We start from the raw sequence: 12,766 nt of genomic DNA, 5'->3' as shown, positions 1-12,766 counted from the left end.
CTGATCTTTTTCTTCTGAATGTTGAGAATTGGAGTAGGAAATCGTGAAAAATTAGGGGTAAATTCTTAACACCTTAAGAAATAAATAAAAGGAAAGCAAGGGTAGAAGAGAAAAGGCGCTGACACACTACAGCAGTGCTCAATTTATCAAAGACTTATAAGCTATTAACAGGCAACACAGACACGTTTGTCCAAATGCATCATGGGCTATAGAAAAATATTTCAGTGGAATATTCTCATTATTTATAACCATGACTCTGAGAAGCATGCTCTTAAGTCTTTTTATTTTACACATGCATAGTGACAACTACATGATTCATTAACATATCCTAAATAAAAACCCACAGCTACAAACTGCCTGTTTTTGCCACTGATTTCCACATTCAAAGGACACCTGCTGCTTTTGTTTCTAAACCAGTTTAAAATGAGGGACATGCCTGTGATTCTTTTCATTCTACCCTACTCATGACCAGTTTCATCATACAGTACTTTGAACCCTACATGTAGCAGCAATTTTCTCCCCCAGCATTTTAATACTGCTTTATTTCCTTTCCCTTATATAGAGGAGGAAAATGAAGTACAACACACCACAGGAAGTGAACTGCGCCCACTTTCTAATTTATTCATGAAAACTTCAGATCTGTGAAGGAGGGGATGCCAAATCAAACACCAGTGTAACAATCTGAGCTTCTCTGAGTGGTGAGGGTCCTTCCCAGCCAAAAAAAACCCTTACCTTTCACATTCAGTCCTAGTGTTGATTATTTTCAGCCAGAATTTTTCAGCCTCTCCTATATCATGGCCACCAGAACAAACAAAGCCTGAGTTCCTATGTATTGCCTGTTGTGATTGACTGAATATGGTAAGGCAAATTAAATGCTGAGTATTTGCATGCAAGTTTAGAAGCAGAAGTAGAACTCTACTTTGTTGACACCCAAGAGGAGATGCTGCTGCATAAGCAAATATCATGCAAGTGAAGGATGCAGAGAATGGAAATAGCTTTGGGCAGCTACCTCAGGTTTCTGGTGCTCATCAAGAGACGAAGGAGACATAACAGCTCCAGGGTCACTTTAAGCTGTACAAGCAGATAATAATCTCTAAGGCCCCATAATGTATCAGTGTACTCCAGCAATCTGGAACAATGCCTTCTGATCCCTACAGGAATGACTACAAAACAGAGACCATCAGATCCTGTCAGCTTTGTGTCATTTGAGAACAGTTCGGGCCCAAGAACATCTGCAAGCCAAGGATCAGAGTCCTGCTGTGGCAAGGGTAGGTGTAAACTGTCCACAAAAATCACGTATTTTGGGAGAGCCCTTTGCTCAAATCAAAGTTCTCTGGAGTGGGAAATATGGGCAGCTGATTGGACAACACAATACACTATTTTCTAGTACTCCACAGATTATGTTTTCATTAGGGTCTTAGTTGAAGACAGCTAATGAAGTGTTTTTGTTCTGGTCAGTTTGGTGATTCCAGTTGAGTTTGGAGCAGGTACAGAACAACCTTCACAACCAGAAGCATGGGATTAACTGAACAAGGTGACATATGGCTCATGCAGAGAACAGATTTGACAGACTTCCAGAGCTGGAACTGCCTTTTCACTTCAGACTTAGTTCTTCAGAACAGACTCAAAGAAGCCTGAATGCTGCCCACACCCACTGCTTTTTATGCCAACCAGCTCCTTAAGACTGTGCTGAGGTACCACTCATCTGACAACTTTCATGGGCAGTAACTAAAATACCCACAATTTTTACCTTGCAGTTAGGATGGAGTTTATATGCTGTTTCACTGCTGCTCATCTGAATCCCCTGCTAAATACAAGGGCTTTTGTGTAAGAACACAAATACTACTTTTTGTCTTCTGCTACTTAATCAATACTCTGTACAGCAGTTGTAAATAGTGCTGACCTGATTACAGCCTTATTCTCATGTAATAATATTAATCCCACAGACTGGTACAGAAGTTCCCATCATCTTATCTGTATTACCGGACTTAGGATTATGGTCAGCTATGTGTAAGCAGTTTATAGGGCACTGACTGGACTGGGCCTAAACAGGTTTTATATTTAGTGCAGCAAAATAATGCAGAGGTAAAATAAACCTATGCATTATGGAATTAGCTGTTACACTGCAGACAACCTACAGAAGTAAGCAATTACCTCACTTGCTAATGACCTGTGTGACAAAAAAAACTCTGAATGTATGTTGTTTCTTAGCTACTGGTTCCAGAGAGCAGCTCAATCTGTCAACTGAGCACAGTAAATACCTAATTAAATTAAATCTGCAACAAGCCTGAGAAAAATATATTGAAAGCACTCTGCTTGATTACAGGCACTGCTCTGAAAGAACAGACCTATTGATCTGGTCAACTTCAAGCTTGTTCACTTCACCCAATTCAATTTGAGAAGGACAAAAACTAAATTCTAGTTGGATCTCTTTTCCTGCTCTCCAGGGAAATAATTTGAAGTGACTCTTGAGTTCAGGTGGCATATAGAAAATATTTCATAGGTCAAAGAAAACATTTATCTTGTTTCCACTATGGACATGAAGCTACATTAAAAATGTAAATATGGTCTCCAGTGCAACAATTACATAGTGTGCAGACAGGGTCATATGTCACGAACTAACTTATCTGGTGAGGGCAATAAATCATGTTCTGCATGATAAGGATGATATTAATTACCAGATTTTGGTCAAGTCCTCCATAGCTGCAAACAACTGAAATGAGCTGATGACCTTAATTCTGGTTCCACCAGAGATGCTTCCACAATAGAGAACTGGAACTGCTGGCAGCCAGACAAAACATAGCAGAATCGTGAAAAGATGTTAAGGCTGGCTCTAGCATTAATGCAGCTGCGTTAGCTTGGCCTTTTCTTCTTTCCTTCAGATACAATCCTAATGTAATGATCCTGGTTTTAACAGTTATCCTTGCAAATTTCATTACAGGTCCTTGCATATTTCATTATACAAACATAACTTTAATATTTGAAAGCTCCACTCAGAAAGTATTAAGTAGCCTTACTCCTTACTGTTTCTTCAGAACAACAACCTTCTTGTGTCTTTGACACCTCACAGTCTAACTTCTGGCCTCATAAAGCCACAAGTGGTTCATATTAATCTGTTCTTGCTCCCGTTTTGTCCCTGAGTTTAGAGAGCCATTGTCCCCATTTTTGTTTTCTTTCTCTAGCATTTGTAAAGAGAAAACAAATAAAAAATTTGTTTTGCCATGCTGAACTGGACAAATCCCTTCTCCACAGATAACATCCATTTCTCTGACCATTATCTACATCAGTTTTTGCCAATTTTAACTGCACCTTTACATGCCTAAGAGGTAAGAATGACATGTAACATTCCAGATCAGATCTCACCATTCTTTATATAGTTTTTTCCAATCCCTACTGAAAATAACTTCTCTGGTACCTCACAGGACTGAATTTACCACTATGGCTCAGCCATGCTGATCTCTGAGGGTACAACACCAATTCTTTCCCCTTTTCTGTTTCTCAACTGAGGAGCACCTGGATGTCAGCATAAATTCGTGTTACCAGTCTTTCAAGACCCCTAACTTGCCTGCTGTACTTCTCAAAACAGCAATCTCTTTGTATGCTCCAGGCCACCTAGCTTTCTCTTGTTTGACAGCTCGGTATTGATCTGTATCACCTGGAGTGTCAGTACCTGCATTTGTGTAAGCAAATTTCTCAAGCACACACTTCAACTCTGCCTGCTTGCGTTGCTGTCCACTACCTCAGTTTGGCGACAATCCAACCAGTCCATAAATGCTACTTCTATAGCTCAAGGTCCTGCTTTATATGACATGAGATTTCTATTCTTGCCTCATCACACATGCCTTTTTAGTGTTGGGAGAAGACAGGGAGTTTTGAGAAGGTAATATTCATATTTGAACACTGCAAATCTCATACAACACAGGTTCATGCTATAATGGCACAGTCACTGCAGAACAATGTTAGTTTAGAACGGCAAAAAAAGCTAATCTGCTGCTAATAGGTCAAGAGTAATACTTGCAATAATGCAGTAATTTACCATGATATGGTGGTCTGAATTGTTATCCAGACTGAACACAAATTTGAAACTGGCTATTTTAAAAACAAAAATACATAGTCAAAGCTCTACAAATTTACCAGGTACAAAGTTAATAAATTTTAAAAGTAACTGAGATTGAGGTCACATTGGATCTTTCATCTTTTTTGTGAACAAATTTTCCTTTTTTTTTAATATTTTTTTTTGTTTTATTTTTTTTTTATTTTGGACTCCACACAAAGCATAACGCCTTTATCTGACCTTAAAGCATCATAAAATGTAGACAGGAAAGCAGGACATGGCTGGAACTACTTATTGTTTAGTATACTAATTACTACCCACTGACAGGAGTCCTGCTCTTTTTCTTTCTCCTAATCACAAACTGAATTCCTATCAAAAACAAAGAAATATTTGTTGTTTACAGGAAAAATAGCCTCACAGGAAAATTCACTAGATGAACATCTGCTTTCTCTACATCCAAGTTACATATGCTTCCTTGAAGATGAATATCAGTTTTTCTGTTAACACATGATTTCTGAAATCAGCCTGTTATGCACACTGGCTGTTTTCCGCACGCTCTTTTTCAATTATGTTCAGTTCTGTCCTAGTTTTGTCATTTGTAAACAAAGCTTTGAAAACAAAAAGCCCTACAGCCAGCACAGGAAGTGAGATTAAAGAAAAGCCTGCTCGGCTGACAAAACCACACAGGCTGGAGGAAGAAGGAGGCATCACCTGTGGCAGCAGCCTTACCCTTCTACGTAGCCTGTCCCTCTCCTCACGGACAGCATTCATGGTGGCCTTGGTCCTGTTAAGCTCCTCCTCTTTGCTGCACAACATGGCTGTGAGGCTCTCATTTTCTTCCCGCAGGCCAGCTAGGTTCTTCTCCCACCGGGACCTCTCCTCAGATAGGTGTGGATAAAGGTCACATCCCAGCACACCCTCAATCTCCTCCACGGTCTGCAAAAACACAGCCATCAATAAACAGAAAGGGGCAAAGACAGCTGAGAAGGACTAATGGGTACATGAACAGAAATGTGTGTTAACAGGCAACTCCATACACTTCTACACTCCCAGCCTCTCAACACCATTAGTTTGTTTCTTTTGTTTGCTAAGTAATATCAAATAAAATTATTACTTATTTTGACAGTTTGACCACTTCATTAAAACATTTCATACTGACAAACACCAAAGCAGACAAATACATGCAAATAAAACATGTCAACTGTGAATGACAGCAACCCTGGTAGCTTAATCTCAAAATACTTTCGAACAAATTAATGACTCCTTGTCATGGGCAAGCAGTGTACTTGTTTCTCCACTGAGCAACAGGCAGAAATGAGCAGCCTGTGAATGTGCATGGCACGGGGCATTACTTATTGCTAGACCAATGCCATAAAAGGGAAATTAAAAGAGTGGGAAAGGATTAAAAGAGGGCTCTTCTTTCCCATGTCCCTGAGTATGTTCCTTCCCTGAGGTGACAGCAAAATAAAAGACATAATTCTGGCCTTGGTTAGATTTACAGGGGATGTTTACAGCTTTTCTACTACCTAAAAAAAGGCTTTGTTTCTCTGGGACACAATGCCATCCAGCACTTCCTGTCCCACCTCTGTGCTCAGACCTGTGCCAAAATTTTCTGAGAAAGTAGAGGCTTGCAATCTCTTTGTGATATGAAAGAAGCTGCAGGTCTCCTGGACCCAGAGGTCTCAAATTATGACCAGGTAAATTATTTCAACACAGCATAAGGACGAGTTCAAGTTCTGAATAAGCACAGGGTGGTTAATCTCATTATGTAAAGAGAAGCTCTGTAATGGCAAGAACATTCTCTTTTGATGATCCTCTCTTTGTTGCTGATTCCTCCTCTCCCTTCAATCCCCCACACCCCCCTCAAACTTCCCCCACTATTTTCTCACTCCTCTAATGTGAAGTTCTGCTGCTGCCTCCTTCTTCTTTATTCTGCCTGCTCCAGTGTTGCTATTTTCCCAACCCCTCCCCTTCCCTGACCACTTGCTTTTCAGAGCATTACCACTACAGCAGTTCTCCAGTGTCCAATATGCTACCAACCATCCTCAATGGAAAATAAAACATAAACACTGTACACAGATACAGCTATGTAAAATAACGCTAATTAATCTTCAAAGCAGTATTACAGAGTGGTTTTATCTGGTGTGCTGCTACACAGCAGATAATTCAGGTATAATTTCATGGAGTATGGGATTGAATTACAATGTTGTGTTCTGAGCACAGAGCAGCAGGATGTCATATCATGGTAATTCCAGCCTTGTCACTGACACTGCCATCAGTGCTCTCTGCCTTATTTTCTTTATAAATGGTTATGTCACAGATGTGGCATCAGATTAAATCAGCAAGTATCAGGTTTAAAAGACACTAAAGCAGTACTTCTTCACATTGTGTAACTCAATGGCAGAATTTATTTCTAATGGAATTTATGGAGGCAAAAAATTTAGACAGGTCCGAAACCACAGCAGATAGAAACAAAGAAGAAAATCCAATCCATTAAAATTAAACACAAAGACACCATCTTTGGCTCAAGTCCCTACAGGCTCACTTTGCTGGAAGCATCTCTGAAAGAAGAAGTAGAACGTATTATGCAAGTCATTTTTGATGCTGTCCTTCTATTAGCACCTGCCACTAGGTAGATGGACTTTTGATTTGACCCAGTACAGGTGCTCTCATGTTTGAAGTGTTTCATGCTTGGAAATATTTACGGGTTTTTTAATCAGGAACATTTTACTGGTTAATTATCTGTTACTTATGTGCTGTCCAAAATCAACAAAGCATTAACCAGACTATTCTGTGGACATTTTCTTAAATCCTTTTTAAAAGTATGCTTTTGCAACTGTTCAGTTCGTAAGACAATGTGATTAATTTAATTTCAAGGTATTTTCAGTTTTTGTGGGACAGAAGCAATTAAGTTATCTAGGGTAACATAATTTGTACAAAAGAAGCAAAAAAATAATTCATCAGCAGCTACAATAAAAGGAACCCAGTGGAAGTTAACCACCAAAGTTGAAGGATTTAAAATATTTAAATGCATTAGTCTGTTGGTGAAGAAAAAAGCAAACAGCCAAGGCAAAAGACAGTAAGAACACTTCAGGTTTTCATTCACAGTTCCACCCACTTTAAAACTCTCTCATTTTTTTCTCTGAGGAAACAGGAAAACAGAAATTACCTGCATCCAGGGCTGCAATGGTGAAGATGGGCTCTGTGTGTAGGTTTTGCTCTATTAAACACATCTTAATTCTGATACCTCTGTGGGCCTCACACAGGCAGATCTCTACCTATTCCCCAGAATCCACAGTCTCTCTTTTGGTGAACAGCAGTGACTTCTGAAAACAACTTAACCCTAAAACTCCAAACAGTAGTTGGCAACATTCAAAGTCCTGATCCTAATCCTCTGAGACACTCAAATAAAATGCTTTAATACTGATCCCAAGAGACCAGAAGTCAAATATACACACATTCTTCAATTTACTATTCAACATTAATTTCTTTGTATTTTGTTATATTCCTCAGGCACTACCAGGGACAGAAGGAACTTTTCCCAGTAGTAGGAAAAAAGGCTGTCAAAGCCATCTAGAATGGTCACAGACCTCTCCACTCTAAGAGCAATTTTTCTTGTATAAATGAGTCACTGACAGCTTTCCACCTGACACAAAAAGCTTGTTCATGTCATCCCCTGTATATAGGAAGACTCTCTGTGGCTCTCTTGCTTTCAGGCTCTGAACTGCAATGCTTTTTGTTACATGTGCCAGAAAATATCCCTCTCCTTGCTCAATGTTACATTCACAATAAATGCAACACAAACAGGTATCACTTATTATTTCCTCCTGAGGCTGACTTATCTTATTTGAACTAATGCACAACCAATGCTTAGTATTAAATTAGCTCTCGTTGTGGGTTAGGAACGGCTCCTAATGGTTCCCCAATTTAGCGTTCCCACTGAAACAGCTCCAAACAATGCCCCACTCACTCCCTCCCTCCCCAGTCTCCTATACAGGGATGGAAAGGGAAATCAGAGGCACAAAAGATCAGAGGCTGGGATAAGAACAATTTAATGGAAGCAGCAATGAGGTAAGAAAAGGAACAGTAACAGCAACACTAATAAGGGAGTGTACAAGAAATGCGCAATTTGCACATGAGCTGTCACCCCCAAGAGTACATGACCAGGAAGGGACCCTTTCCCTCCTTCCTGGAAAATGAGGGATAAAGGATAACCTGGCCATGCCCTGTCCTGGCTACTGCAAAAATTAACCCAGTCCTGGCTGGAACCAGGACAGCTTTATATTTTAAGGCAGCCAATCACAACTTAACCAACTACAAACACTGTGGTTTTGTGGTTGTGTATGTACACACACTGTGAACTTGAGTTGACTCTTGTGAAGTACTTTTAACACCTTTGGAAGAAAAGTGTGATTACTACAGAAGTGATCAGATGTCTCAGGCAATGAACACATTTTAGAGCCTAATGTTACCATTACCTTAATGGCTAAATCACAATGTTCGCTGGCAGTAGTGAGTTGTTCAATATGCCTGTCCACTTCTGCCACTGATAAACTGCAGCTGCTTTTCTTCCTCCCACAGACAACATTTTCCAGACCTGTCAGCACTCTCTGCAGTTCTGAATTCAAGTCACTACAGTTATCTAAAAGAAAGCAAGACAAAACAAAACAAACATCACAACAATTAGTGACGCAGTGAAAACACAAACTCTTAACCAGGAAGTGTCTCCTGCAGAACAGCCAAGACTGATACTGTTCAAATAATGTCCTTGCATTCTACCGCTTTGATCTCGACAACTGATAGGCTTAAATATTATAATCACATCAACTGAAATCATGAGCTACCTCTCATCTGACAAACAACAGCCCCACAGCTTATCTGAAGTGCTCATTCTTTAAAACCCCCTCTTCTCTGAAGAACATTTTAAGATATTACATGCTTACAGTCTGTGACATTATTTTATTATTTTGGCCATTCAAGGTCTATTATCCTGATTTTATTAATGTCATACGTTCATCTCTGTAAAGACATTTTTCTGTCTGGTATATTCAGGAATGTTATGACTTGATGTTTTTCAGAAGAATCTTTGTGGTTGTACTTGGGTACTGCCTCATTCTAAAAAAAAAAGGTGTTTACAGAAATGACCCCTACCAACTGTCTTAGAGCCTGTGTTTTATCTTAATAGCTACTCCTTCAAATAAACCTGGAGAATGTTCAGGGATCACAACACCACAGCTTGTTATGTGTCATACTACAACCATATTACCAGCTTCTACAACAATGCTATTTTAAAGTATCACATAGAATCACTTCCTTTCTCTTCCTTTAGGCAAATCTCTTCTAGTGCCCACTGCCACAGCCTCCTCCACTTATGTGAGAACAGCTGTGTCTCTGTACCTTGCTAGCTCACTCCATAAATTATTTTTGTTTCTCTTAGGTCACTCCAGTGATGGACAGCAGTAGTTCCTAAGGCAGACCTTCGGCAGAATTCACTCTTGCGCTGTCTCCTGGGTGTGCCAGTCAGTATTTCTGGCTTGCTAAGAGTCTGCAGTAGCTAGCCACAGCACAGAATACAAGGGATGCCCAATGAGGCAGCAGTGCACCCACAGCTCCTCTATCCCACTAAAAACAGTGGTAGGCATTCTTGGTGGAAGGTGTGATTTCTGTACTGTTGCTGCAAGTGCTTCACCATGATCAAAACTTCGTGGTAGTCTCATAGCTGTGGTTCTTGCAGGGCACTAAAGCAGTGTGGCACTGAACTGGGCCTGAATTTTAAGAGACAAGAGTCACCAGATTATTGTAGATTGCCCTGATACCTCCCTATGCAAGGGAATACTGAGAGCTCTTGGATGAAGGAATGAGAGGAACAGAAAGTAAAAAACTGCAAACTCATTATCATTAATCTAACTCCACAGCCTAACAGATAAACACAAACCTACTGCTAACCAAAAAAGAAGACTTCAGAATAATGTTACAGCATTTCATGAAAAATCTGAATGGGCAACACGTAAGTTTTTTCTGTAAAGTCATTTCACTAATTCCTGATTAGCAGCCATCCATGCATTATAGTAATACCAAAAAAGCCCTTCATAATAATACTACCACTCACAAGCAGAATACTTAGTTGTAAGAACCTTGTGTTTTGTTTGCTTGAACTTGCTTTTCTTCCATAACATCTTCTGTAATAAACATTTTGTACATTTAGACAACCTTCACAAGATCTTGTAAACTGGGGGAAATGTCACCAGCAGACAATGTGAGAGCCCCATTCCTTACAGAAAACCAGCACAGTCCCATCACAAGCTCTGCAAGACTTACTGGAGAGCATTCACAGCTCTAGCTCTAGGTGTTTTATTGCCTGTAGCAACAGAGCAGCAGATCCACATGCATGAGTGTGTCATGAGGTATTACTGGATTTACTGAGTCACTAATTAGGGGCAGTCACTCCATCAGGGCAGTAAGCAAGTCATGCACATGAGCTATTAGAGCATAATTTTTTATCCTTATATGCCTATATCTAGAAGGATTTAAAATTATACATGTATTCCTGTATCTATGTGTGTGTGTGCAATTTAATTTCACAGGAATAGGAAAACAACATCCAAAAAGGACAGATTCTATGGACAGGAGGAAAATACAGAGAAATGCAGGAATCCCTAGAGATAATGTTCTTATTTTGTTCACTGGTATCTGTGAGCCCTACCCTTAAGGGAAGGGGTGCACCCAAGATTTGCAGACGCTTGTGGTCTAAGGAATGACAAAAGCCAGAGGGTCCACAAAGTTCACAAATACACACCTGGCATGGAAACCAGGTCAGGTTAGGCTCTGATCTACTACATAAGCACATGGCAGTGGTTTTTTTTTTTTCTTTTCTTTTTTTTTTTTAATAAAGAGGGAAAAAAAAAAGAAAACAGGGGGAGAGAAAGAGAAGAAAAGACAAGATCACCAGTCCTGGCTCTCTGGCTCTGGCATGATTCAGCTGTTCAGGGTGCTGGGTTGCAGATGCAAATAAAGCACCCTGGGCTTTGTGGAGTTACCTGTTTACAGGTAAGTTTTCCCCCACTCTGGATAGAAATTTCTTCTTTTCTATGCAAATTATTTATCATTTATTTATTTATTATTTATAATTATTAATCTATTCTTTCAGACCTTTCTAGAAATCATTGGGAGGGCTTCCGGGGTCTTAGGTGGTCTGTATATTCCCCTCCACAGCACATGCTCCCTTCTCAGCCTCACCCCTGTGCTTGCTGTGTACTGTGTTGTGCTCATGTCCTGGAGCACAGGACATGTCTTCAGGACAATTGTCTCTAAAGAGAGTTGCCTGTATCTTTGCATGGCTCCCTTCTCCAGCCACATCCTGTTGCTTCTCAGAGTGTTTTATTACCAACAATCCTTGGCTGGCTCGAGAGCTATCTGTTGGTTTTTGAGACAGACACATCAACCCCCTTATCTTCTAGGTCACTACATTGTATGTCTTTCTACTGCCATGTTTTTCATTGTTAGAACAAACTTAAACAGACAACTTGCTGTTTATGTCCACACACCCTGGTTAAGCTCCACTTCATGAAGACAAAATAAATCCTGAAAAGTGAATTAGTTACTTTTTTTTTTTTGGTAAGAAGAAAATTAAGGAAGAAAAAAAATCATCATATTAGAATCTCTTCAAATAGGAACTTAACAGTAAGCACTAGCTTTTGAAAGTGTAACATCCATTTTTCTGTAACTTTAAAAACCTCTGTTAAATATTTTGAATTCCCTAAGTCAGACACTTCACAGTCACATTATTATTATTATTAATACTGTTGTATCAATGTTTCTAAAACTCATAGACACTAAAATACAAATGTGCTGCTGCAGATCTTGGACTTACAAACAATATTGAACAGAAAATAGGAATAGACTTCTGAAGAGAATTCTGGAAATCTGTCATAGTGAGGATTACACCAGAATTCTGCTAGGGCTGAAGTCAGGTGAGGGTCAGACTCTTTTCTCAGGTAACAAGTGACCAGACAAGACCAAACAGCCTCAAGCTGCACCAGGGGAGGTTTAGACTGGATATCAGGAAAAACATGCCCCTGGATAGAATTGTAAAATGTTGGAACAGACTGCCTAGGGGGTGTGTAGAGTCACCATACCTGAAAGTATTAAAAAAGTGTGGATATGGCACTTGAGGACATGGTTTAATGGTGAACAGTGTTGGTGCTGGGTTGATGGTTGGACTCAATGATCTCAGAGATTTTTTCCAAACTTAATGATTCTATAATTCTACAATCAAAGCACAGAGATTACTTAATTTAAGTTCACAGACCTGCAGAAGCTCAGCATCAGCTGTGATTAACACATCCTACATTAATTCATTTCCTTACCCAATACTTGGATTTGCATTTCAAAAGCTATGATACCTTTCTGCTGTGGGAAGTTACCTCTTCTGCTAAGAACACAACTCACCCACATCTGCAGTGACCATGGTGGACTGATTCTCGGGCACTGAGACAGAGTTCTGATCCATACTGCGTGAGTCTTCATTAACCTCCTGCTGGCTTTGACTCAGCTCCGACTGCAGCTCTGAGTACTCATCCTCCTCCCTGGCAGAGAGAGCAAAGGCAGAAATGAAATCCTCTGAGGAAATGTGCATCTTTGTGACACTCATTTCAGATCCGTAAGCTGAGCCACAGCCACATTCACACAAGTGTTTTGTCCAGTCAGTAGAGA

General features: G+C 39.9%; 1 protein-coding gene across 2 annotated transcripts in view; it reads right to left on the bottom strand.

Moving 5' to 3' along the window:
• Window positions 1–12,766, bottom strand: part of MCC (MCC regulator of WNT signaling pathway) — a 179,931-nt gene that overhangs the window by 36,550 nt on the left and 130,615 nt on the right. For both annotated transcript variants that reach the window (XM_062513152.1, XM_062513153.1), the window contains 3 exons: window positions 12,503–12,639; window positions 8,533–8,696; window positions 4,784–4,990 (listed from right to left, as the gene is read on the bottom strand). In XM_062513152.1, the coding sequence (XP_062369136.1) occupies window positions 4,784–4,990; window positions 8,533–8,696; window positions 12,503–12,639 (508 nt within the window). The remainder of the gene's footprint in view (window positions 1–4,783; window positions 4,991–8,532; window positions 8,697–12,502; window positions 12,640–12,766) is intronic.

Source organism: Cinclus cinclus, chromosome Z, assembly GCF_963662255.1.
Source record: "Cinclus cinclus chromosome Z, bCinCin1.1, whole genome shotgun sequence".
NCBI lineage: Eukaryota > Metazoa > Chordata > Aves > Passeriformes > Cinclidae > Cinclus > Cinclus cinclus.
The sequence above is the reverse complement of the archived record's forward strand: the minus strand, read 5'-3'. Positions and strand labels throughout refer to the sequence as shown.